Source organism: Oncorhynchus keta, chromosome 19, assembly GCF_023373465.1.
Source record: "Oncorhynchus keta strain PuntledgeMale-10-30-2019 chromosome 19, Oket_V2, whole genome shotgun sequence".
Lineage (NCBI taxonomy): Eukaryota > Metazoa > Chordata > Actinopteri > Salmoniformes > Salmonidae > Oncorhynchus > Oncorhynchus keta.
This window is the reverse complement of record NC_068439.1, coordinates 6,010,363-6,038,361: the sequence shown is the minus strand read 5'-3', so window position 1 is coordinate 6,038,361 and position 27,999 is coordinate 6,010,363. Positions and strand designations below refer to the sequence as shown.

Sequence of the window (27,999 nt, the reverse complement as noted above, 5' to 3'; positions counted from 1 at the left end):
CTCGTAGTCGAAAGATTTTTAATGAAGGCAAACTAATCAATTTTATCACATTTTTACCAGCATGTCACCTGTGCACCGAGAAGCAACAACATTCCTGGTCACCTTTTACTCCAACCACAAACGCATTTACATGGCTCCCGATTTAGATGCACTATTGTAAAGTGGCTGTTCCACTGGATGTCATAAGGTGAATGCACCAATTTGTAAGTCGCTCTGGATAAGAGTGTCTGCTAAATGACTTAAATGTCCCTTTAACAAATATGACCATAATTATAGCCTCCTGATTCACGTTTACAATAAAAGCTCAAACAGGAAGTACAGTGTCTTCTAGGGTCTAGCTCTCTCTACAACGTAGTCTTCGTTGGCATAAGGATTCGGATCGTTGTGGAGACGGTCTTCAGAGGGTCTTCCTGACATGCAGCAGATGAGTCTGTAGATGGCCACCAGAGGTATGGAGATAACTGGTACTGAAGACAGCAGGACACAGATGGCAAACACCCAGTCTGGATACGGCAGAACCTCTGTGTCGGGGAAGTTCACCTGCACAGACAGAATTAGAATAAAGAAAATGTAATTGTCTTCTCACAGGGCAAAGCGCAAATGACACCTATTCCCTGTAGACTGTAGTGCACTGCTCATTAGGTGAGTACTATGTAGTCATCTGACTGTGGCTGTCTCTCAACTGAAACCCTAGTCCCGCTTACCATGCACTACTATTGTATATATTAATGTTGTCGCTCTCGCTGCTGGTGATTCTCTGATCCACCTCTACGCAGACGACACCATTCTGTATACTTCTGACCATCCTACCAATCCTTGACTTCGGCGATGTAGTTTACAAAATAGCCACCAACACTCTACTCAGCAAACTGGATGTAGTCTATCACAGTGACATCCATTTTGTCACCAAAGCCCCATATACTACCCACCATTGCGACCTGGACACTCTCGTTGGCTGGCCCTCGCTTCATACTGGTCACCAAACCCACTGGCTCCAGGTCATCTATAAGTATTTGCTAGGTAAAGCCCCGCCTTATCTCAGCTCACTGGTCACCATAGCAACACCCACCCATAGCATGCATTCCAACAGGCATATTTCACCGGTCATCCCCAAAGCCAACTCCCCCTTTGGCCGCTTTTCCGTTCAGTTCTCTGCTCCCAATGACGGGAACAAGTGGCAAAAATCACTGAAGCTGGAGTCTTATATCTCCCTCACTAACTTTAAGCACCAGCTACCAGAGCAGTTTACCGATCATTGCACCTGTACACAGCCCATCTGAAAGTAGCCCACCCAACTACCTCATCCCCATAGTTATTTATTTTTGCTCTTTTGCACCCCAATATCTCTACTTGCACTTCTATCACTCCAGTGTTAATTGTAATTATTTTGCCACTTTGTCCTATTTATTGCCTTACCTCCCTAATCTTACTCCATTTGCACACACTGTATACAGGTGTTTCTATTGTGTTATTGACTGTGCTTTTGTTTATCCCACATGTAACTCTGTGTTGTTGTTTATCCCACGTGTAACTCTGTGTTGTTGTTTATCCCACTTGTAACTCTGTGTTGTTGTTTATCCCACGTGTAACTCTGCTTTTGTTTACCCCACGTTTAACTCTGTGCTTTTGTTTACCCCACGTGTAACTCTGTGCTTTTGTTTACCCCACGTGTAACTCTGTGCTTTTGTTTACCCCACGTTAACTCTGTGCTTTTGTTTATCCCACGTGTAACTCTGTGTTGTTGTTTATCCCACGTGTAACTCTGCTTTTGTTTACCCCACGTTTAACTCTGTGCTTTTGTTTACCCCACGTGTAACTCTGTGCTTTTGTTTACCCCACGTGTAACTCTGTGTTGTTGTTTACCCCACGTGTAACTCTGTGTTGTTGTTTACCCCACGTGTAACTCTGTGTTGTTGTTTACCCCACGTGTAACTCTGTGCTTTTGTTTACCCCATGTTTAACTCTGTTGTTGTTTACCCCACGTGTAACTCTGTGCTTTTGTTTACCCCACGTGTAACTCTGTGCTTTTGTTTACCCCATGTTTAACTCTGTTGTTGTTTACCCCACGTGTAACTCTGTGCTTTTGTTTACCCCACGTGTAACTCTGTGCTTTTGTTTACCCCATGTTTAACTCTGTGCTTTTGTTTATCCACGTTTAACTCTGTGCTTTTGTTTACCCCACGTGTAACTCTGCTTTTGTTTACCCCACGTTTAACTCTGTGCTTTTGTTTACCCCACGTTTAACTCTGTGCTTTTGTTTACCCCACGTTTAACTCTGTGCTTTTGTTTACCCCACGTGGGGTGCTTTTGTTTACCCCACGTGTAACTCTGTGCTTTTGTTTATCCCACGTGTAACTCTGCTTTTGTTTACCCACGTTTAACTCTGTGCTTTTGTTTACCCCACGTTTAACTCTGTGCTTTTGTTTACCCCACGTTTAACTCTGTGCTTTTGTTTATCCCACGTGTTAACTCTGTGCTTTTGTTTACCCCACGTTTAACTCTGTGCTTTTTTGTTTACCCCACGTGTAACTCTGTGCTTTTGTTTACCCCACGTTTAACTCTGTGCTTTTGTTTACCCCACGTTTAACTCTGTGCTTTTGTTTACCCCACGTGTAACTCTGCTTTTGTTTACCCCACGTTTAACTCTGTGCTTTTGTTTACCCCACGTTTAACTCTGTGCTTTTGTTTACCCCACGTTTAACTCTGTGCTTTTGTTTACCCCACGTTTAACTCTGTGCTTTTGTTTACCCCACGTGTAACTCTGTGCTTTTGTTTATCCACGTGTAACTCTGTTTTGTTTACCCCACGTTTAACTTTTTTTGTTTACCCCACGTTTAACTCTGTGCTTTTGTTTAACTCTGTGCTTTTGTTTATCCCACGTGTAACTCTGTGCTTTTGTTTACCCCACGTTTAACTCTGTGCTTTTGTTTACCCACGTGTAACTCTGTGCTTTTGTTTATCCCACGTGTAACTCTGTGCTTTTGTTTATCCCACGTGTAACTCTGCTTTTGTTTACCCCACGTGTAACTCTGTGCTTTTGTTTACCCCACGTGTAACTCTGTGCTTTTGTTTACCCCATGTTTAACTCTGTTGTTGTTTACCCCACGTGTAACTCTGTGCTTTTGTTTACCCCACGTGTAACTCTGTGCTTTTGTTTACCCCACGTGTAACTCTGTGCTTTTGTTTACCCCATGTTTAACTCTGTTGTTGTTTACCCCACGTGTAACTCTGTGCTTTTGTTTACCCCACGTGTAACTCTGTGCTTTTGTTTACCCCATGTTTAACTCTGTTGTTGTTTACCCCACGTGTAACTCTGTGCTTTTGTTTACCCCACGTGTAACTCTGTGCTTTTGTTTACCCCACGTTTAACTCTGTGCTTTTGTTTACCCCACGTTTAACTCTGTGTTGTTGTTTACCCCACGTGTAACTCTGTGCTTTTGTTTACCCCATGTTTAACTCTGTTTTTGTTTACCCCACGTGTAACTCTGTGCTTTTGTTTACCCCACGTTCTCTGTGCTTTTGTTTAAACGTTTAACTCTGTGCTTTTGTTTACCCCACGTGTAACTCTGTGCTTTTGTTTATCCCACGTTTAACTCTGTGCTTTTGTTTACCCCACGTTTAACTCTGTGCTTTTGTTTACCCCACGTTTAACTCTGTGCTTTTGTTTACCCCACGTGTAACTCTGTGCTTTTGTTTACCCCACGTTTAACTCTGTGCTTGTAACTCTGTGCTTTTGTTTACCCCACGTTTAACTCTGTGCTTTTGTTTATCCCACGTGTAACTCTGTGCTTTTGTTTACCCCACGTGTAACTCTGTGCTTTTGTTTACCCACGTGTAACTCTGTGCTTTTGTTTACCCCACGTTTAACTCTGTGCTTTTGTTTACCCCACGTTTAACTCTGTGCTTTTGTTTATACGTTTAACTCTGTGCTTTTGTTTATCCCACGTGTAACTCTGTGCTTTTGTTTACCCCACGTTTAACTCTGTGCTTTTGTTTACCCCACGTGTAACTCTGTGCTTTTGTTTACCCCACGTTTAACTCTGTGCTTTTGTTTACCCCCACGTGTAACTCTGTGCTTTTGTTTATCCCACGTTTAACTCTGTGCTTTTGTTTACCCCACGTTCTGTGCTTTTGTTTCCCTCAACTCTGTGTTGTTGTTTACCCCACGTGTAACTCTGTGCTTTTGTTTACCCCACGTTTAACTCTGTGCTTTTGTTTACCCCATGTTTAACTCTGTGCTTTTGTTTACCCCACGTGTAACTCTGTGCTTTTGTTTACCCCACGTGTAACTCTGTGCTTTTGTTTACCCCACGTTTAACTCTGTGCTTTTGTTTACCCCATGTTTAACTCTGTGCTTTTGTTTACCCCATGTTTAACTCTGTGCTTTTGTTTACCCCACGTGTAACTCTGTGCTTTTGTTTACCCCATGTTTAACTCTGTGCTTTTGTTTACCCCATGTTTAACTCTGTGCTTTTGTTTACCCCATGTTTAACTCTGTGCTTTTGTTTACCCCACGTGTAACTCTGTGCTTTTGTTTACCCCATGTTTAACTCTGTGCTTTTGTTTACCCCATGTTTAACTCTGTGCTTTTGTTTATCCCACGTGTAACTCTGTGCTTTTGTTTACCCCATGTTTAACTCTGTGCTTTTGTTTATCCCACGTGTAACTCTGTGCTTTTGTTTACCCCACGTGTAACTCTGTGCTTTTGTTTATCCCACGTTTAACTCTGTGCTTTTGTTTACCCCATGTTTAACTCTGTGCTTTTGTTTACCCCACGTGTATCTCTGTGTTGTTGTTTACCCCACGTGTAACTCTGTGCTTTTGTTTACCCCATGTTTAACTCTGTGCTTTTGTTTACCCCATGTTTAACTCTGTGCTTTTGTTTACCCCATGTTTAACTCTGTGCTTTTGTTTACCCCATGTTTAACTCTGTGTTGTTGTTTACCCCACGTGTAACTCTGCTTTTGTTTACCCCACGTGTAACTCTGTGCTTTGTTTACCCCACGTTTAACTCTGTGCTTTTGTTTACCCCACGTTTAACTCTGTGCTTTTGTTTACCCCACGTGTAACTCTGTGCTTTTGTTTATCCCACGTGTAACTCTGTGCTTTTGTTTATCCACGTGTAACTCTGCTTTTGTTTACCCCACGTTTAACTCTGTGCTTTTGTTTACCCCAGGTGTAACTCTGTGCTTTTGTTTACCCCATGTTTAACTCTGTTGTTGTTTACCCCACGTGTAACTCTGTGCTTTTGTTTACCCCACGTGTAGAACTCTGTGCTTTGTTTACCCCACGTGTAACTCTGTGCTTTTGTTTACCCCACGTGTAACTCTGTGCTTTTGTTTACCCCATGTTTAACTCTGTTGGTTTACCCCACGTGTAACTCTGTGCTTTTGTTTACCCCACGTGTAACTCTGTGCTTTTGTTTACCCCAGTTTAACTCTGTGCTTTTGTTTACCCCACGTTTAACTCTGTGCTTTTGTTTACCCCACGTGTAACTCTGTGCTTTTGTTTACCCCACGTTTAACTCTGTGCTTTTGTTTCCCTCACGTTTAACTCTGTGTTGTTGTTTACCCCACGTGTAACTCTGTGCTTTTGTTTACCCCATGTTTAACTCTGTGGTTTTGTTTACCCCACGTGTAACTCTGTGCTTTTGTTTACCCCACGTTTAACTCTGTGCTTTTGTTTACCCCACGTTTAACTCTGTGCTTTTGTTTACCCCACGTGTAACTCTGTGCTTTTGTTTATCCCACGTTTAACTCTGTGCTTTTGTTTACCCCACGTTTAACTCTGTGCTTTTGTTTACCCCACGTTTAACTCTGTGCTTTTGTTTACCCCACGTGTAACTCTGTGCTTTTGTTTACCCCACGTTTAACTCTGTGCTTTTGTTTATCCCAGTGTAACTCTGTGCTTTTGTTTACCCCACGTGAACTCTGTGCTTTTGTTTATCCCACGTGAACTCTGTGCTTTTGTTTACACGTTTAACTCTGTGCTTTTGTTTATCCCGTGTGTAACTCTGTGCTTTTGTTTACCCCACGTTTAACTCTGTGCTTTTGTTTACCCCACGTTTAACTCTGTGCTTTTGTTTACCCCACGTTTAACTCTGTGCTTTTGTTTATCCCACGTGTAACTCTGTGCTTTTGTTTACCCCACGTTTAACTCTGTGCTTTTGTTTACCCCACGTGTAACTCTGTGCTTTTGTTTACCCCACGTTTAACTCTGTGCTTTGTTTACCCCACGTGTAACTCTGTGCTTTTGTTTCCCTCACGTTTAACTCTGTGTTGTTGTTTACCCCACGTGTAACTCTGTGCTTTTGTTTACCCCACGTTTAACTCTGTGCTTTTGTTTACCACGTGTAACTCTGTGCTTTTGTTTACCCCACGTGTAACTCTGTGCTTTTGTTTCCCTCACGTTTAACTCTGTGCTTTTGTTTACCCCATGTTTAACTCTGTGCTTTTGTTTACCCCATGTTTAACTCTGTGCTTTTGTTTACCCCACGTGTAACTCTGTGTTGTTGTTTACCCCACGTGTAACTCTGTGCTTTTGTTTACCCCATGTTTAACTCTGTGCTTTTGTTTACCCCACTGTAACTCTGTGTTGTTGTTTACCCCACGTGTAACTCTGTGTTGTTGTTTACCCCACGTGTAACTCTGTGCTTTTGTTTACCCCATGTTTAACTCTGTGCTTTTGTTTACCCCACGTGTAACTCTGTGTTGTTGTTTACCCCACGTTTAACTCTGTGCTTTTGTTTACCCCATGTTTAACTCTGTGCTTTTGTTTACCCCACGTGTAACTCTGTGTTGTGAACAAGTTTACCCCACGTGTAACTCTGTGCTTTTGTTTACCCCACGTTTAACTCTGTGCTTTGTTTACTCTGTGCTTTTTTCTTACCCCACTGTTTAACTCTGTGCTTTTGTTTACCCCACGTGTAACTCTGTGCTTTTGTTTATCCCACGTGTAACTCTGTGCTTTTGTTTACCCCACGTGTAACTCTGTGCTTTTGTTTATCCCACGTTTAACTCTGTGCTTTTGTTTACCCCATGTTTAACTCTGTGCTTTTGTTTACCCCACGTGTATCTCTGTGTTGTTGTTTACCCCACGTGTATCTCTGTGTTGTTGTTTACCCCACGTGTAACTCTGTGCTTTTGTTTACCCCACGTGTAACTCTCTGCTTTTGTTTACCCCACGTGTAACTCTGTGTTGTTGTTTACCCCACTGTAACTCTGTGCTTTTGTTTACCCCACGTTTAACTCAGCTTTTGTTTACCCCATGTTTAACTCTGTGCTTTTGTTTACCCCATGTTTAACTCTGTGTTTTTGTTTACCCCATGTTTAACTCTGTGCTTTTGTTTACCCACACGTGTAACTCTGTGTTGTTGTTTACCCCACGTGTAACTCTGTGCTTTTGTTTACCCCACGTTTAACTCTGTGCTTTTGTTTACCCCATGTTTAACTCTGTGCTTTTGTTTACCCCACGTTAACTCTGTGCTTTTGTTTACCCCATGTTTAACTCTGTGTTGTTGTTTACCCCACGTGTAACTCTGTGCTTTTGTTTACCCCACGTGTAACTCTGTGCTTTTGTTTACCCCACGTTTAACTCTGTGCTTTTGTTTACCCCACGTTTAACTCTGTGCTTTTGTTTACCCCACGTGTAACTCTGTGCTTTTGTTTACCCACGTGTAACTCTGTGCTTTTGTTTACCCCACGTGTAACTCTGTGCTTTTGTTTACCCCACGTTTAACTCTGTGCTTTTGTTTACCCCACGTTTAACTCTGTGCTTTTGTTTACCCCACGTTTAACTCTGTGCTTTTGTTTACCCCACGTGTAACTCTGTGCTTTTGTTTACCCCACGTTTAACTCTGTGCTTTTGTTTACCCCACGTGTAACTCTGTGCTTTTGTTTACCCCACGTTTAACTCTGTGCTTTTGTTTACCCCACGTTTAACTCTGTGCTTTTGTTTACCCCACGTGTAACTCTGTGCTTTTGTTTACCCCACGTTTAACTCTGTGCTTTTGTTTACCCCACGTTTAACTCTGTGCTTTTGTTTACCCCACGTTTAACTCTGTGCTTTTGTTTACCCCACGTGTAACTCTGTGCTTTTGTTTACCCCACGTGTAACTCTGTGCTTTTGTTTACCCCACGTTTAACTCTGTGCTTTTGTTTACCCCACGTGTAACTCTGTGCTTTTGTTTACCCCACGTTTAACTCTGTGCTTTTGTTTACCCCACGTTTAACTCTGTGCTTTTGTTTACCCCACGTGTAACTCTGTGCTTTTGTTTATCCCACGTGTAACTCTGTGCTTTTGTTTACCCCACGTTTAACTCTGTGCTTTTGTTTACCCCACGTGTAACTCTGTGCTTTTGTTTATCCCACGTGTAACTCTGTGCTTTTGTTTACCCCACGTTTAACTCTGTGCTTTTGTTTACCCCACGTTTAACTCTGTGCTTTTGTTTATCCCACGTGTAACTCTGTGCTTTTGTTTACCCCACGTGTAACTCTGTGCTTTTGTTTACCCCACGTGTAACTCTGTGTTGTTGTTTACCCCACGTGTAACTCTGCTTTTGTTTACCCCACGTGTAACTCTGTGTTGTTGTTTATCCCACGTGTAACTCTGTGTTGTTGTTTATCCCACGTGTAACTCTGTGTTGTTGTTTATCCCACGTGTAACTCTGTGTTTTTGTTTATCCCACGTGTAACTCTGCTTTTGTTTATCCCACGTGTAACTCTGTGCTTTTGTTTACCCCACGTGTAACTCTGCTTTTGTTTATCCCACGTGTAACTCTGTGCTTTTGTTTACCCCACGTGTAACTCTGCTTTTGTTTATCCCACGTGTAACTCTGTGCTTTTGTTTATCCCACGTGTAACTCTGTGCTTTTGTTTATCCCACGTGTAACTCTGTGCTTTTGTTTATCCCACGTGTAACTCTGCTTTTGTTTATCCCACGTGTAACTCTGTGCTTTTGTTTACCCCACGTGTAACTCTGCTTTTGTTTATCCCACGTGTAACTCTGTGCTTTTGTTTATCCCACGTTTAACTCTGCTTTTGTTTATCCCACGTGTAACTCTGTGCTTTTGTTTATCCCACGTGTAACTCTGTGCTTTTGTTTCCCTCACGTTTAACTCTGTGTTTTGTTTATCCCACGTGTAACTCTGCTTTTGTTTACCCCACGTTTAACTCTGTGCTTTTGTTTATCCCACGTGTAACTCTGTGCTTTTGTTTATCCCACGTGTAACTCTGCTTTTGTTTACCCCACGTGTAACTCTGTGCTTTTGTTTATCCCACGTGTAACTCTGTGCTTTTGTTTATCCCACGTGTAACTCTGTGTTGTTGTTTACCCCATGTTTAACTCTGTGTTGTTGTTTATCCCACGTGTAACTCTGTGTTGTTGTTTACCCCATGTTTAACTCTGTGTTGTTGTTTACCCACGTGTAACTCTGTGTTTTGTTTACCCCACGTGTAACTCTGTGTTGTTGTTTACCCCATGTTTAACTCTGTGTTTTGTTTATCCCACGTGTAACTCTGTGTTTTGTTTACCCCATGTTTAACTCTGTGTTGTTGTTTACCCCACGTGTAACTCTGTGTTGTTGTTTACCCCATGTTTAACTCTGTGCTTTTGTTTATCCCACGTTTAACTCTGTGCTTTTGTTTCCCTCACGTTTAACTCTGTGTTGTTGTTTACCCACGTGTAACTCTGTGCTTTTGTTTACCCCACGTGTAACTCTGTGCTTTTGTTTACCCCATGTTTAACTCTGTGCTTTTGTTTACCCCACGTGTAACTCTGTGCTTTTGTTTATCCCACATTTAACTCTGTGCTTTTGTTTACCCCATGTTTAACTCTGTGCTTTTGTTTACCCCACGTTTAACTCTGTGCTTTTGTTTATCCCACATTTAACTCTGTGCTTTTGTTTACCCCATGTTTAACTCTGTGCTTTTGTTTATCCCACGTTTAACTCTGTGCTTTTGTTTACCCCACGTGTAACTCTGTGCTTTTGTTTACCCCACGTTTAACTCTGTGCTTTTGTTTATCCCACGTGTAACTCTGTGCTTTTGTTTACCCCACGTGTAACTCTGTGCTTTTGTTTACCCCACGTGTAACTCTGTGCTTTTGTTTACCCCACGTTTAACTCTGTGCTTTTGTTTACCCCACGTGTAACTCTGTGCTTTTGTTTATCCCACGTTTAACTCTGTGCTTTTGTTTACCCCACGTGTAACTCTGTGCTTTTGTTTATCCCACGTTTAACTCTGTGCTTTTGTTTACCCCACGTGTAACTCTGTGCTTTTGTTTATCCCACGTGTAACTCTGTGCTTTTGTTTACCCCACGTTTAACTCTGTTGTTGTTTACCCCATGTTTAACTCTGTTGTTGTTTACCCCACGTGTAACTCTGTGCTTTTGTTTATCCCACGTGTAACTCTGTGCTTTTGTTTACCCCATGTTTAACTCTGTGTTGTTGTTTATCCCACGTGTAACTCTGTGCTTTTGTTTACCCCACGTGTAACTCTGTGCTTTTGTTTACCCCACGTGTAACTCTGTGCTTTTGTTTACCCCACGTTTAACTCTGTGCTTTTGTTTACCCCACGTTTAACTCTGTGCTTTTGTTTACCCCACGTGTAACTCTGTGCTTTTGTTTACCCCACGTTTAACTCTGTGCTTTTGTTTACCCCACGTTTAACTCTGTGCTTTTGTTTACCCCACGTGTAACTCTGTGCTTTTGTTTACCCCACGTGTAACTCTGTGCTTTTGTTTATCCCACGTGTAACTCTGTGCTTTTGTTTACCCCACGTTTAACTCTGTGCTTTTGTTTACCCCACGTGTAACTCTGTGCTTTTGTTTACCCCACGTTTAACTCTGTGCTTTTGTTTACCCCACGTTTAACTCTGTGCTTTTGTTTACCCCACGTTTAACTCTGTGCTTTTGTTTATCCCACGTGTAACTCTGTGCTTTTGTTTACCCCACGTGTAACTCTGTGCTTTTGTTTACCCCACGTTTAACTCTGTGCTTTTGTTTACCCCACGTTTAACTCTGTGCTTTTGTTTATCCCACGTGTAACTCTGTGCTTTTGTTTACCCCACGTTTAACTCTGTGCTTTTGTTTACCCCACGTTTAACTCTGTGCTTTTGTTTATCCCACGTGTAACTCTGTGCTTTTGTTTACCCCACGTTTAACTCTGTGCTTTTGTTTATCCCACGTGTAACTCTGTGCTTTTGTTTATCCCACGTGTAACTCTGTGCTTTTGTTTACCCCACGTGTAACTCTGTGCTTTTGTTTACCCCACGTGTAACTCTGTGCTTTTGTTTATCCCACGTGTAACTCTGTGCTTTTGTTTATCCCACGTGTAACTCTGTGCTTTTGTTTACCCCACGTGTAACTCTGTGCTTTTGTTTACCCCACGTGTAACTCTGTGCTTTTGTTTACCCCACGTGTAACTCTGTGCTTTTGTTTATCCCACGTGTAACTCTGTGCTTTTGTTTATCCCACGTGTAACTCTGTGCTTTTGTTTACCCCACGTTTAACTCTGTTTTGTTTACCCCACGTGTAACTCTGTGCTTTTGTTTACCCACGTGTAACTCTGTGCTTTTGTTTACCCCACGTTTAACTCTGTTGTTGTTTATCCCACGTGTAACTCTGTGCTTTTGTTTACCCCACGTGTAACTCTGTGCTTTTGTTTATCCCACGTGTAACTCTGTGCTTTTGTTTATCCCACGTGTAACTCTGTGCTTTTGTTTACCCCACGTTAACTCTGTTGTTGTTTACCCACGTGTAACTCTGTGCTTTTGTTTACCCCACGTTTAACTCTGTTGTTGTTTACCCCACGTGTAACTCTGTGCTTTTGTTTATCCCATGTTTAACTCTGTGCTTTTGTTTACCCCACGTTTAACTCTGTTGTTGTTTACCCCACGTGTAACTCTGTGCTTTTGTTTATCCCATGTTTAACTCTGTGCTTTTGTTTATCCCACGTGTAACTCTGCTTTTGTTTACCCCACGTGTAACTCTGTGCTTTTGTTTACCCCATGTTTAACTCTGTTTTTGTTTACCCCACGTGTAACTCTGTGCTTTTGTTTATCCCACGTGTAACTCTGTGCTTTTGTTTACCCCATGTTTAACTCTGTTGTTGTTTACCCCACGTGTAACTCTGTGCTTTTGTTTACCCCACGTGTAACTCTGTGCTTTTGTTTACCCCATGTTTAACTCTGTTGTTGTTTACCCCACGTGTAACTCTGTGTTGTTGTTTACCCCACGTGTAACTCTGTGCTTTTGTTTATCCCATGTTTAACTCTGCTTTTGTTTACCCCACGTTTAACTCTGTTGTTGTTTATCCCACGTGTAACTCTGTGTTTTGTTTACCCCACGTGTAACTCTGTGCTTTTGTTTATCCCATGTTTAACTCTGTTGTTGTTTACCCACGTGTAACTCTGTGTTTTGTTTACCCCACGTGTAACTCTGTGCTTTTGTTTACCCCACGTGTAACTCTGCTTTTGTTTATCCCACGTGTAACTCTGTGCTTTTGTTTACCCCACGTTTAACTCTGTGCTTTTGTTTACCCCACGTGTAACTCTGCTTTTGTTTACCCCACGTGTAACTCTGTGCTTTTGTTTACCCCACGTGTAACTCTGTTTTTGTTTACCCCACGTGTAACTCTGTGCTTTTGTTTACCCCACGTGTAACTCTGTGCTTTTGTTTACCCCACGTGTAACTCTGTGTTTTTGTTTATCCCACGTGTAACTCTGTGTTGTTGTTTATCCCACGTGTAACTCTGTGTTGTTGTTTATCCCACGTGTAACTCTGTGTTGTTGTTTATCCCACGTGTAACTCTGTGCTTTTGTTTACCCCACGTGTAACTCTGTGTTGTTGTTTATCCCACGTGTAACTCTGTGCTTTTGTTTACCCCATGTTTAACTCTGTGCTTTTGTTTACCCCACGTGTAACTGTGCTTTTGTTTACCCCACGTTTAACTCTGTTGTTTTGTTTATCCCACGTGTAACTCTGTGCTTTTGTTTATCCCATGTTTAACTCTGTGCTGTTGTTTATCCCACGTGTAACTCTGTGTTTTGTTTACCCCACGTGTAACTCTGTGCTTTTGTTTATCCCACGTGTAACTCTGTGCTTTTGTTTATCCCACGTGTAACTCTGTGTTTTGTTTACCCCACGTTAACTCTGTGCTTTTGTTTATCCCACGTGTAACTCTGCTTTTGTTTACCCCACGTTTAACTCTGTGCTTTTGTTTACCCCACGTGTAACTCTGCTTTTGTTTACCCCACGTTTAACTCTGTGCTTTTGTTTATCCCACGTGTAACTCTGTGCTTTTGTTTATCCCACGTGTAATATAATATATTAATATATATAATAATATAACTCTGTGCTTTTGTTTACCCCACGTGTAACTCTGTGTTGTTGTTTATCCCACGTGTAACTCTATGTTGTTGTTTATCCCACGTGTAACTCTGTGTTGTTGTTTATCCCACGTGTAACTCTGTGTTTTTGACGCACTACTTTGCTTTATCTTGTCCAGGTTGTAAATGAGAATGTGTTCTCAACTGGCCTACCTGGTGGAAAATAATAATAATACTATTGAACCTCTTAAATGACACCTACAGCCTAGCTGATCTGGGCAGAGAAATGCTTCACACTACAGACAGAATGTTACTTAAAAATATATAATATATAATATAATAATATATATAATAATATAATATAATAATATATATAATAATATAACAATACATATAATAATATAATATATATATAATAATATAATATATATATAATAATATAATATATATAATATAATAATATATATATATATATATAATATATATAATAATATAATATATATATATATATAATATAATATATATTATAATATATATATAATAATATAATATAATAATATATATAATAATATAATATATATAATATAATAATATATATAATAATATAATACAGTTCAATATTTTTCAGGAACATTCTATCTGTGTGCCCCCCTTCCCCCCCAACCCCTCTTTTACACTGCTGCTACTCTCTGTTTATCTTATATGCATAGTCACTTTAACGATACCTACATGTACATACTACCTCAATCAGCCTGACTAACCGGTGTCTGTATATCTGTTTTTCAAATGTCTTCTTACTGTTGTTTTATTTCTTTACTTACCTACACACACACACACACACACACATACCTTTTTTTTGGCACCATTGGTTACAGCCTGTCAGTCAGCATTTCACTGTAAGGTTTACACCTGTTGTATTCGGAGCACGTGACAAATACACTTTGATTTGATCTACCATGGCTTTTTAAATGTTTGATTCCAAACCTCTCCTCGAGGACTGCCAGACATTCAATGTATTATATTATATTATTATAGATCTGCTTCGACTTGTCAACCGTAGGCGGCGCGCTTCCAATAGACTAAGCTTTCCCTAAAGTGAATTTCAATTACACTTGTCAAAATTATAGAATTACTCCCGTCTATATAAATATAATAATTTAAAACCATTACAGCAGATGTTTAAGCCACAGAGGGTCATTATTCTACAATGTAGAATTTTTTTTTTTTTTTTAAACGTAGTGTTTTGTCAAGTTTGGACACACCTACTCTTTCCAGGGGTTTTCTTTTATTTATTTTACGTTGTAGAAAATGCCAAAGCGATCATCAAGGCAAAGGGGTGGAAGAATCTCCATATTTTGATATTTTTCTTTTTTTTACACTTTTTTGGTTAATACATGATTCCATATGTGTTATTTCATAATTTTGATGTCTTCACTATTATTCTACAATGTAGAAAATAGTACAAATAAAGATAAATACCAAATAAAAACCATTGAATGAGTAGGTGTGTCCAAACCTTTGACTGGTACTGTGTATGTGTGTGTCAGAATTACTTTCCCAGTGTTCCTCAAATTTTTTTTATTTTTTTTTTTACCTTTATTTAACCAGAATATATTCTTATTTTCAATGACGGCCTAGGAACAGTGGGTTAACTGGCCTAGGAACAGTGGGTTAACTGCCTGTTCAGGGGCAGAACAACAGATTTTGTACCTTGTCAGCTCGGGGATTTGAACTCGCAACCTTCCAGTTACTAGTCCAACGCTCTAACCACTAGGCTACGCTGCCGCCCCACAAATGTAGTGTATGAAATAACAAGTCTCTAATCTAATGTAAAAAATAGAATAAAAAACACAATTTCAAACGTTTCTACATCAGACTGAATCTAAAGTCAAGAGCAGAGTAACATCGGTGCTTTGTAATGATGTTTTTGTGTATTCGCTGGAGTGATTTTATGGAATTTCTTTTATTTTATTGTCCTTTTCTCCCCAATTTCGTGGTATCCAATCGTTAGTAAATTTGGCACTTGATGGGCCTCTCGTCATAGTGGATACGGAGGTGTTTCTTCAGACTGCTGCTCTCATAAGGGGATTGGAAATGATGCAGCAAATTACATTGATTGTTGCTTCAATCTAGAATGTGAAAGCTGATCTGAATTTAGGCTGTTCTGAGGGCAAAATGGGAGGTGCAATTCTGTGGGGGGTCCCCGAGGAGAGGTTTGAAAAGGCTGCGTTAGCAGTGGTGGCTCTTACGTAGTCAGGATTCCATGCTGCGTAGGTGGGATGTGTCTGGGCCTGGACGGCAACGTACGCCACCAACACCATGAACAGCATCAGGGGGCTGATGACCAACCAGCAAACCTTCCAGAAGATGTTGGGTCTATGTCCTGTCATGAACTCCAAGTCATCACTGAACCTACGGAGACAGGAAGAGGCTTTAAATCAAATACAATTATATTTGTCACATGCACCCAATACAATGGGTTAGAGAGACCTTAGAGTGAAATGCTTACTTACTTACAATCCTATTAACTAACAATATTAAGAAAAATAAGTGTTAAGTTAAAAATATAAATAAAGAACAGCAGGAAAATAACAAGGAAGGCGGAGAACCGGTACAGAGTCAATGTGCTGGGGGCACCGGTTAGTTGAGGTCATATGTAAATGTAGTTTGAATTAAAGTGACTATGCATAGATAATAAACAGAGTAGCAGCAGTGTAAAATAGGGGGTGGGGGGTAACGATGTAAATACTCTGGGTAGCCATTTGATTAGCTGTTCAGGAGTCTTATGGCTTGGTGGTAGAAGCTGTTAAGCCTTTTAGACCTAGACATGGGGATCCGGTACCGTGCGGTAGCAGAGAGATCAGTCTATGATTAGGTTGGTTGGAGTCTTTGACAATTTTTAGGGCCTTCCTCTGACACCGCCTGGTATAGAAGTCCTGGATGGCAGGAAGCTTGGCCAAAATGATGGACTGGGCCATACATACCACCCTCTATAGGGCCTTCCTCTGACACCGCCTGGTATAGAGGTCCAGGATGGCAGGAAGCTTGGCCCCGGTGATGTACTGGGCCGTACATACCACCCTCTATAGGGCCTTCCTCTGACACCGCCTGGTATAGAGGTCCTGGATGGCAGGAAGCTTGACCACAGTGATGTACTGGGCCGTACATACCACCCTCTATAGGGCCTTCCTCTGACACCACCTGGTATAGAGGTCCTGGATGGTCGGAAGCTTGACCCCAGTGATGTACTGGGCTGTTTGCACTACCCACTGTAGTGCCTGGCGGTCAGGGGTCGAGCTGTTGCCATACCAGGCAGTGATGCAACCAGTGAGGATGCTCTCGATGGTGCAGCTGTAGAACTTTTTGAGGACCCATGCCAGATCTGAGCCCCCCTTCAAGCCACTACAACCCCGTCTGCCCCCTCAAGCCACTACAACCCCATCTGAGCCTCCCCCCAAGCCACAACAACCCCGTCTGAGCCCCCCCAACAACCCCATCCACTACAACCCCATCTGAGCCTCCCCCCAAGCCACAACAACCCCGTCTGAGCCTCCCCCAAGCCACTACAACCTTGTCTGAGCCTCCCCCAAGCCACTACAACCCCGTCTGAGCCTCCCCCCCAAGCCACTACAACCCCGTCTGAGCCTCCCCCCCAAGCCACTACAACCCCGTCTGAGCCTCCCCCCAACAACCCCGCCAGGCCACTAACCCCGTCTGAGCCCCCCCTTCAGGCCACTACAACCCCGTCGTAGCCACTACAACCCCGTCTGAGCCACTACAACCCCTTCAGGCCACTACAACCCCGTCTGAGCCACTACAACCCCTTCAGGCCACTACAACCCCGTCTGAGCCACTACAACCCCTTCCCCCTTCAGGCCACTACAACCCCTTCAGGCCACTACAACCCCGTCTGAGCCACTACAACCCCTTCAGGCCACTACAACCCCGTCTGAGCCACTACAACCCCTTCAGGCCACTACAACCCCGTCTGAGCCACCACCCCCTTCAGGCCACTACAACCTCTTCAGGCCACTACAACCCCGTCTGAGCCTGGGCTCAGACAGAAGAAAGGAGAAAGAGATGGAACAGGAACAGATGAAAGCAGAACTAATGCCTCAGAACTGCAGATGACTCAGGTTTAGGGTTGCAAAATTCCAGTAACTTTCCCTAAAATCCAGAAACCTCCTTTGTAAGATTCCCTGATTCAGTAAGCAAGAAATCCAGAATCCTCCAAACAGGATTTTTATTTTTTAACATCTTGGAATTTGGGTAAAGTTACTGGAATTGTGACACCCTACACAGGTTCTATAACATTTAGACAATCCAGGATTAAAACCTAATCGGTCACAAGTGTATGGTGTCGGGAATCTTAAATTTGCACGAGTTGTGGAAAACGCTAAACTTAAAGATTAGGTGAACAAGGGTTGCAACAGACCAACAACAGACATATGGGGAGACAGACATGTTCCTCTGAGAGGATCCTAGCAATCTGCCACATTCTAAAATACAAGACACTGAGGCACAGATGTCAATTCAACATTATACCACATTGGTTCAAAGTCATTCAACCAGTGTGTGTGCCCAGTGGGAAGACGCTCATTACAGTTCACACCAGGACAACTATAGTATTATGAGGCTCTTTATACCGTCCTATTCCGTAGATGTATGCCACAGCGATGATCTCAAAGAAGGCGATGATGAGGAGAGGTACAGAGCCCACGTAACTGTTAAAGATCTCCAACCAGTAGTTCCCTGAACCCAGACAGAATATCAGAGCCATCAGGAACAATAGCAGGCAGATTATTGCTGGAGGGAAAGAAAGTGGAGCGAGAAAACAAGAAGACTGCGTTAGGATCGTTCCCGAAAATAACAGTTTTTCGTCACACATTGGCAATATTGAAAGATACGAAAATCTGATCATTTCCTTTTTGTCTTTTACCTGTGAAGAGCTCATTGGGCATCCACTTGGGCACCAGTTTGAGGTCATAAAGGGGCGTGAGGACGCCCTCCAGATTACCAAACATGGAGGACAGACCCAGGCTGAACAGCATGATGAAGAAGAGCACAGCCCACACCTGGTCAAACAAACAGGAATCACATCAACAACAGCCCACACCTGGTCAAACAAACAGGAATCACATCAACAACAGCCCACACCTGGTCAAACAAACAGGATTCACATCAACAACAGCCCACACCTGGTCAAACAAACAGGATTCACATCAACAACAGCCCACACCTCTGGTCAATCAGACAGGATTCACATCAACAACAGCCCACACCCCTGGTCAATCAGACAGGAATCACATCAACAACAGCCCACACCCCTGGTCAATCAGACAGGAATCACATCAACAACAGCCCACACCTGGTCAAACAAACAGGATTCACATCAACAACAGCCCACACCTGGTCAAACAAACAGGAATCACATCAACAACAGCCCACACCTCTGGTCAATCAGACAGGAATCACATCAACAACAGCCCACACCCCTGGTCAATCAAACAGGAATCACATCAACAACAGCCCACACCCCTGGTCAATCAGACAGGAATCACATCAACAACAGCCCACACCTCTGGTCAATCAGACAGGAATCACATCAACAACAGCCCACACCCCTGGTCAATCAGACAGGAATCACATCAACAACAGCCCACACCTCTGGTCAATCAGACAGGAATCACATCAACAACAGCCCACACCTCTGGTCAATCAGACAGGAATCACATCAACAACAGCCCACACCTCTGGTCAATCAGACAGGAATCACATCAACAACAGCCCACACCTCTGGTCAATCAGACAGGAATCACATCAACAACAGCCCACACCCCTGGTCAAACAAACAGGAATCACATCAACAACAGTCCACACCTGGTCAATCAGACAGGATTCACAACAACACAGTCCACACCTGGTCAATCAGACAGGATTCACAACAACATAGTCCACACCTGGTCAATCAGACAGGATTCACAACAACATAGCCCACACCAGAAGGATATCCTGAGGCAGGTTTGAGGATTTTGCAGGTAACTTTGGTCAACTCTGAGGTCAACTCAGAATAACCGATCATACAAAGTGGCTCACCTTTAAGCCAGGTAAATGTCTATGGCAATGAACTAACTTACTCTGGGTCAGACTAAATCACGGCTAACTCTACTGACCCTGAATGAAACACTCCGTGAGTTGAGGACCAATGAAATCAGATTCTCTCCCTCTTGAAAGTATTGCGTCATCCCCTTCATTTGAGGATAACAACTGAATTAAATATTTTATTAATCAAATGTTTTTTATGTTAAACGTAAAAAAATATAGCACAAACATTTAGTAATGACAATGTATTTTAAACTTCAAATGCAGCTACCACCCAAGCCTCCCAGCTTCTCCTTTACCCACATCCAGATAGCAGATGTTCTGAAAGAGCTGCAAAACCTGGACCCGTACAAATCGGCTGGGCTTGACAATCTGGACCCTCTATTTCTGAAACTATCCGGTCAATCCCTATTACCAGCCTGTTCAACCTCTCTTTCGTATCGTCTGAGATCACCAAGGATTGGAAAGCTGCAGTCATCCCCTCTTCAAAGGGGGAGACACCCTGGACCCAAACTGTTACAGACCTATATCCATTCTGCCCTGCCTATCTAAGGTCTTCGAAACCCAAGTCAACAAACAGATCACTGACTATCTCAATCCCACCGTACCTTCTCCGGTCAATCTGGTTTCCGAGACAGGGTGCACCTCAGCCACGCTCAAGGTACTAAACGATATCATAACCGCCATCGATAAAAGACAGTACTGTGCAGCCGTCATCGACAGGAAATCACCATATTCTTATCTGCAAACACAGTAGCCTCGGTTTTTCTAATTACTGCCTGCTGGTTCAAACTACTTTGCAGACAGAGTTCAGTCAAATCGGAGGGCATGTTGTCCGGTCCTCTGGCAGTCTCTATGGGGGTGCACAGGGTTCAATTCTCAACAGCCGAATCTTTTCTCTGTATATATCATTGATGTTGCTCTTGCTGCGGACGATTCCCATCGACCTCTACGCAGACGACACCATTCTGTATACTTCTGGCCCTTCCTTGGAACTGTGCTATCAACCTCAAACGACAATGCCCACACCCTTCCGTGGCATCCAACTGCTCTTAAACGCTAGTAAAACCAAATGCATGCTTTTCAACAACCCGCAGCCCATCACCACCTGTATGGTTCAATCAGAATATGTGGGTATCTATAAGTACCTAGGTGTCTGGCTAGACTGTAAACCGTCCTTCCAGACTCATATCAAACATCTCCAATCTAAAATCAAATCTAGAGTTGGCTTTCTATTTCGCAACAAAGCCTCCTTTACTCTCGCCTCCAAACTTACCCTGGTAAAACTGACTATCCTAGGATCCTCGACTTCGGCGATGTCATCTACAAAATAGCTTCCAATATTCTACTCAGCAAACTGAATGCAGTTTATCACTGTGGCCTCCGTTTTGTTACTAAAGCACCTTATACCACCCACCACTGCGACCTGTATGCTCTAGTCAGCTGGCCCTCGCTATATTCACATCAACAGACCCAGCCCACACACAGCCCCTGGTAAATCTGACAGGAATCACATCAACAACACAGCCCTGGTAAAATCAGACAGGAATCATATCAACAACACAGCCCCTGGTAAAATCAGACAGGAATCACATCAACAACACAGCCCCTGGTAAAATCAGACAGGAATCACATCAACAACACAGCCCCTGGTAAATCAGACAGGAATCACATCAACAACACAGCCCCTGGTAAAATCAGACAGGAATCACATCAACAACACAGCCCCTGGTAAAATCAGACAGGAATCACATCAACAACACAGCCCCTGGTAAAATCAGACAGGAATCACATCAACAACACAGCCCCTGGTAAAATCAGACAGGAATCACATCAACAACACAGCCCCACATCAACAACACATCCCCTGGTAAAATCAGACAGGAATCACATCAAGAACAAAAAGTTTAAAAAAGAAAGTTACACACTTTATTTTTTTTAAATACATATTTTAAATATATATATAAATTAGATATATAAAAAATAATAATAAAACAAAGAGTCAGGCCATACCTGAGAGCCAGGCATCGATATCACCACTTCTGTGAACACGATGAAAGCTAACCCAGTACCAGACGCACTCTGTAGGGAGGATGGAGAGAGATGGAAACAAGACGACCAATTGGCTTATTTTATGCAGCGATGGTAGGTTGAATAACAAGAAAACTTGACTCAACCCACATTTGTCCTGAGGTCGTTTTTTTTTGTTGTTGCCCTGAGGTAGTTAAACTCCTGAGTACAGTACCTGATCCAAGAAGGTTTGCAGGTCGCATGTCTTCAGGTTGAGATCGGATACTCTAGATGGATGTGTCCCATTTAAAGAGTCAAACCACTGCTCGTAGTTTTCAACCGTTATGTTCATGTCGCCAATATCAAACTCATTGGTCAGTGCTAAGATGTTACTGTAAGTTACAAGAGAAACATATCGGTCATTTGCTTTGGTTGAGTTTGCATCTGTTTTTCCAGAGGATATCAAACACACAAGGTAGAATATAAAGGTTTAACAACTTGACTGCAAACTATTTTCATGATTTAGCAAATGTTGCCAAATAAATGTCCATTTTATCACACCTACCCATTCAGACAGGTGACATAGTTGGTGTGGGCCTTGAATCCCAGGATGGCAAAGATGGGGATGGAGGCATAGATAGATGTAGCACTGTTTATAACCCCCACTAAAACAGCATCCCTTTCACAGTTATTCCTGACCAAACACACAGACAACAACAAAAAACAGAGTGAAGTGAATTCAAATTGTGAAACAGCAAGGGAGGCTTGTCAAGGGAGGTGAACGATGTGGCAAATTAAAAGCCTTGGGGGACGACTGACATGCTGGACCCATAAAGGTTGATGTTACTAATAAGGATTGACCACTGAACTCACTTCTGGCTGTTGTAACTGGAGAATGAGATGAGTCCACCAAAGGCCACTGACAGAGAGAAGAAGATCTGAGTGGCAGCATCCAGCCATACCTGGGGGTTCTTCAGGATCTCCCACTGATGAGACACACAGACAGACAATATTACAAATGAGGTGGATTGTCAAGACAAGTCACTTTTCCTCTGTCTCTCCATCGCTCTCTCTGAAACACAGACAGACAGACAGACAGACAGACAGACAGACAGACAGACAGACAGACAGACAGGCAGACAGACAGACAGACAGGCAGACAGGCAGACAGACAGAGGTCTTACGTCAGGTGTGAACAGGTAGATCAGACCTTCAGATGCTCCAGGAAGGGTCAGGGATCTCACCAGAAAGATGGTTAGAACCAGGTAGGGGAACGTTGCTGTGACATACACAGCCTGTAGTACGACAAGAAATGAAAGAGCATGTTGTTTTGAACTGCAACAAAAAACTTCAACAAATATCATAATTCCAAAGTTGGCTAATGTAATTATAATTACTAATGTAATTATAATGTTTTAAAAGCCAGTCTGCCATAGCAGAAAACAAAGGCCATTCTTTATGAATTGTCATTCATAACCATTTAATAATATTGACATTTTTTGTCCTCTAAAATACATATCACATAGCACTTCTCTCCCCGGTCCTAGCTTTACCCCCCTCCCAGAGGTAAAATGCAGCAGACTGTCTGCATCTCACCTTGCCGATGGTGTCGATCCCCCTGATAAAACAGATGTAAACGATAGACCAGGCGGTAGCTAAGCTGACCACCATCCACCACTGTAGAGAGCCACTGGTCTCCATGTTAGGAGTGATGTTCAGGGTCTGACGGTACCAGAAGTAGTTGACCGGCGTGCTTTCTACACACTCCTCCACGTACCCTGGTTCAAATTATAATTGAAAGGAATGGAGTAAGAATATATAAATACAGTCGAAGTCGGAAGTTTACATAAACCTTTAGCCAAATACCTTTAAACTCACTGTTCAACAATTCCTGACATTTAATCCTAGTAAAAATTCCCTGTTTTAGGTCAGTTAGGATCAAAGCTTTACTTTACGGATGTGAAATGTCAGAATAATAGCAGAGAGAATGATTTATTTCAGCTTTTATTTATTTCATCACATTCCCAGTGGGTCAGAAGTTTACATACACTCAATTAGTATTTGGTAGCGTTGCCTTTAAATGGTTTATCTTGGGTCAAACATTTCGGGTCGCCTTCCACAAGCTTCCCACAAAAAGTTGGGTGAATTTTTGGCTCATTCGTCTTGACAGAGCTGGTGTAACTGAGTCAGGTTTGTAGGCCTCTTTGCTCACACTTTTTGAGTTCTGCCCACAAGTTCTCTCTAGGATTGAGGTCAGGGCTTTGTGATGGCCACTCCAATACCTTGACTTTGTTGTCCTTCAGCCATTTTGCCACAACTTTGGAAGTATGCTAAGGGTCATTGTCCATTTGGAAGACCCATTTGCGACCAAAATGTAACTTGTCTTGAGATGTTGCTTCAATATATCCATATAATTTTCATTCATCAAGCCATCTATTTTTTTTAAACGCACCAGTCCCTTCTGCAGCAAAGCACCCCCCACCCCACAATATGATGCTGCCACCCCCATGCTTCACGGTTGGGATGGAGTTCTTCAGGTTGCAAGCCTCCCCCTTTTCCCTCCAAACATAACGATGGTCATTATGGCCAAACAGTTCTATTTTTGTTTCATCAGACCAGAGGACATTTCTCCAAAAAGTACCATCTTTGTCCCCGTGTGCAGTTGTAAACCGTAGTCTGGCTTTTTATGGCGGTTTTGGAGGAGTATCTTCTTCCTTGCTGAGCGGCCTTTCAGGTTATGTCGATATAGGACTCGTTTTACTGTGGATATTGATACTTTTGTACCTGTTTCCTCAAGCATCTTCACAAGGTCCTTTGCTGTTGTTCTGGGATTAATTTGCACTTTTCGCACCAAAGTACGCTCATCTCCAAGAGACAGAACATGTCTTCTTCCTGAGCGGTATGACGGCTGCTTGGTCCCATGGTGTTTATACTTGAGTACTATTGTTTGTACAGATGAACGTGGTACCTTCAGGTGTTTGGAAATTGCTCCCAAGTATGAACCAGACTTTTTTTCTGGGGTCTAGGCTGATTTCTTTAGATTTTCCCATGATGTCAAACAAAGAGGCACTGAGTTTGAAGGTAGGCCTTGAAATACATCCACAGCTACACCTCCAAAGGACTCAAATGATGTCAATCAGCCTATCAGAAGCTTCTAAAGCCATGACATAATTTTCTGGAATTTTCCAAGCTGTTTAAAGGCACAGTCCACTTAATGTATGTAAACTTCTGACCCACTGGAATTGTGATCTGTAAACGAGTGTTAAAACAATTGCTTGTGTAATGCACAAAGTAGAGGTCCTAACCGACTTGCCAAAACTAAAGTTTGTTAACAAGAAATATGTGGAGTGGTTGAAAAACGAGTTTTCATGACTCCAACCTATGTTTGTGTAAACTTCCGACTTCAACTGTAGCGCTTTTCTACCAATTGATGTTCTCAAAGCGCTTCATACCTGTGTTGTTGTGGTTGAGGGGACATTGGCTCCAGGGCAGGGGTTCCTGGAAGGAGTTGAAGAGGTACCAGAGGACCCAGGCCACGATAGTGTTGTAGAACAGACTCACACAGAAGGACACCGCCATTGAGGCTACACCTGATGGACATGGGATAGGAGATCAGAAACACCAAACAGCAGCTAGTAGAGGAGTTTCCTGTCTGGGTGTTAGTTTTGGCCACCCACCTACTCCCGAGAAGAAAAAAAAACTGCACTTTTAATTTATTGACTCCAATGAAATAATTGATTTAACCAACGTTTCAACAGCTAAGCTGTCTTCATCAGGGTCTCATCACCTACCTACTCCTCCCAGGTAGGGGGATATGGAGTTCCAGACTCCGATGCTGCCCATGCGGAGCCTCTGTCCTATAGCCAGCTCCAAGTAGAGCAGAGGCAGACCCTGAAACACCAGGGCGATCAGGTAGGGGATCAGAAACGCACCTGGGGAGAGGAGAAATGGGACACGGGACAAACAAAGGTTAATGTGGAATCAACGATGTTGTTCCTAGGCTTTTTAAGTGTCGATATCGTAAACTACAGTACTTTTGACCCATATTCCCTTGTCAACACGGTATCTACTTTCATCAGTATTTCAGTAAACAAGGTATCTATTGGTATCAGTATTTCAGTCAACAAGGTATCTATTGGTATCAGTATTTCAGTCAACAAGGTATCTATTGGTATCAGTATTTCAGTCAACAAGGTAATCTATTGGTATCAGTATTTCAGTCAACAAGGTATCTATTGGTATCAGTATTTCAGTCAACAAGGTATCTATTGGTATCAGTATTTCAGTCAACAAGGTATCTATTGGTATCAGTATTTCAGTCAACAAGGTATCTATTGGTATCAGTATTTCAGTCAACAAGGTAATCTATTGGTATCAGTATTTCAGTCAACAAGGTATCTATTGTTATCAGTATTTCAGTCAACAAGGTAATCTATTGGTATCAGTATTTCAGTCAACAAGGTATCTATTGGTATCAGTATTTCAGTCAACAAGGTATCTATTGGTATCAGTATTTCAGTCAACAAGGTATCCATTGGTATCAGTATTTCAGTCAACGATGTTGTTCCTAGGCTTTTTAAGTGTCCATATCGTAAACTACAGTACTTTTCACCATTTCCCATAGGGAATATGGTGCCGTTTGGAAAGGAGCCTTTGATCTTGTGATCATGGTAACACTTTCCTAAATATATGCTTGGTTTGTAAATGTTCACCTAACTGTCATCGACATTTCAACTAACTAGCCATGCCTAATCCTAATCCCTAATCCTAACCCTAAACTTAACCCCATTTTTGGAATTCATGGGAATTCAGGGAGAGTTTCCAAGTGCCTGCTACGACAACTCCGGCCCGTAACAAGGTCACCGGCCGCCCCGAGTTTAAATAGAGCTTTAGTAGCATTCCTGGGATTGGACTTTGACTATTTGAGACCTAATTAAGAGCACCAGTGTCACCAGGGAAATGTTTGATTCTGGAGCCCTGATTTACAGACCGGACCCAGATCCAATACAATTTAAGATGTGCAGTTCAATTGGTCACAGGTAGAAGTACTGTTGGGCAGTGGTTCCCATCCTTTTTTGGGGATAAAAAAATGATGGTGGACACCTATTATTTATTTAGTGGTAATGACCTACATCTCATCTGATCCGTGCTGCAAATAAAGTTTGTTTTTTTGTGACAAACATTCTGTATAGATTAAATAGGTTTTATTTGCGCTATTTTCATAGTCGTTTACTCATGATGATAATTTGTGTGTACCACTTTAAGAGTGTCCCGCGAATCCATTCTAGAAATAATTGTATTTTGCTCCACTAAAATCTGTTTTTTTTTTTCTCCCGGAGACAAGCGTTTTTCTGCATAGTAAACGTGCAACCACGGACACACCAAACCATGTTCCGTTTGTTTCTATGGCAGAAGCTGTGGTACAGTTCAGTCTAACCAGACTCAGTGGTGCTAATGGCTGTGGTTCTCACAGGCGAGATTAAACATACAAATGTAACAGCCCGAGCGCACCGACGTGGATTCTGATGTCATCGCTGCATTCGGACACAGTGCTGTACAAAGTGTCTGCAAAGTGTCATAGTTGCTACTGCAGCGTATACTTCACAGAACCAGATATACTTTAAAATAGAAACAGAACGATAACAAATAAAATAAAAATGGACATACCATAAAAGTGTATGGAGTTAAAATGTTATATAAATGACGTTAAAATCAAGGAAACACAAACAGAAAATTGTATTATATTATAATATTAATATTAAATAAAGGTAACATGTTTAATGGAGTTACATTTTTTTTTTAAATAGTTAATTTGGAGTTAGAATGTTCATGTTAAATGGAGTTTCAATTTGAATAATGGTGTTTAAACAACGAAATTGAGTTAATTAAATTGAGTTAAAACGTTAAAATTATAGAATTTCACCGAAACATAACAACCACTCAGGTCTCCAGAGGACTTCTTTAACATGAACAAAGTTGTAGGGGAAAAAGAAAAGAAAAGATGTGTAAAAGCATCTATACCCCCTCCGTAAATCTGGCAGAGGTAGGGGAAGCGCCACACGTTGCCCAGCCCCACTGCGAAGCCAATGCAGGTCAGCAGGTACTCTGCCTTGTTGTTCCACTTGGGTCTCTCCTCTCCCCCCTTGTTGTCCTCCATACCTTCCTCTGGCATCTCAACAGTAGTTTTTAGCTCAGTAGTAGATCAACCTTCTGGTTTCCAGTTTAGTCCAGTGTGTTTTAGCCCGAGGTTCTAGCACTCTGAACCAACGCTTATTCTGTAGAGGGAACACAGATATTCTGTTGTCCACTTGAATTCACTGGTTGCGCGTTTGTATCTTTACTCCAGTGTTTGATCTGTAATCCACTCTCAGGTTTGATGCTGCTTCAGTGTGGCTCTTTAATGTGGTCATCTGAATCGCTTCTCTGTCTCATTGCAGGTAGCTGTGAAGGTCCTTCAATGATATCCAGTGCTATGATCTTCTCCTTGATTTACCTCGGAGGATTGACTTATCTGTGTGTCTGATGCTTCCCTCAGATGTAAGAGCCAGTATCAGGGATGTC

General features: G+C 42.2%; 1 protein-coding gene across 1 annotated transcript; it reads right to left on the bottom strand.

The window, feature by feature from the left end:
• Positions 1 to 4: 4 nt before the first annotated feature.
• slc6a18 (solute carrier family 6 member 18) lies at positions 5 to 27,971 on the bottom strand. Its single transcript, XM_052469119.1, has 13 exons — positions 27,460 to 27,971; positions 25,230 to 25,370; positions 24,891 to 25,028; positions 23,035 to 23,216; positions 22,623 to 22,733; positions 22,312 to 22,424; positions 22,004 to 22,132; positions 21,674 to 21,830; positions 21,442 to 21,510; positions 18,266 to 18,401; positions 17,973 to 18,132; positions 15,576 to 15,738; positions 5 to 540 (listed from the first exon to the last, which is right to left on the bottom strand). The coding sequence occupies exons 1-13, from the start codon at positions 27,608 to 27,610 to the stop codon at positions 328 to 330; spliced, it is 1,863 nt and encodes a 620-aa protein (XP_052325079.1). The 5' UTR covers positions 27,611 to 27,971; the 3' UTR covers positions 5 to 327.
• Positions 27,972 to 27,999: the final 28 nt, after the last annotated feature.

Coding starts and splice junctions, on each gene's coding strand:
- slc6a18 (XM_052469119.1), bottom strand. CDS start 27,610: ATGCCAGAGGAAGGTATGGAGGACAACAAGGGGGGAGAGGAGAGACCC. Junction 23,217..24,890: donor CCTCAACCACAACAACACAG/GTATGAAGCGCT, acceptor AATTTGAACCAG/GGTACGTGGAGGAGTGTGTA. Junction 22,734..23,034: donor GGATCGACACCATCGGCAAG/GTGAGATGCAGA, acceptor GTCGTACTACAG/GCTGTGTATGTCACAGCAAC.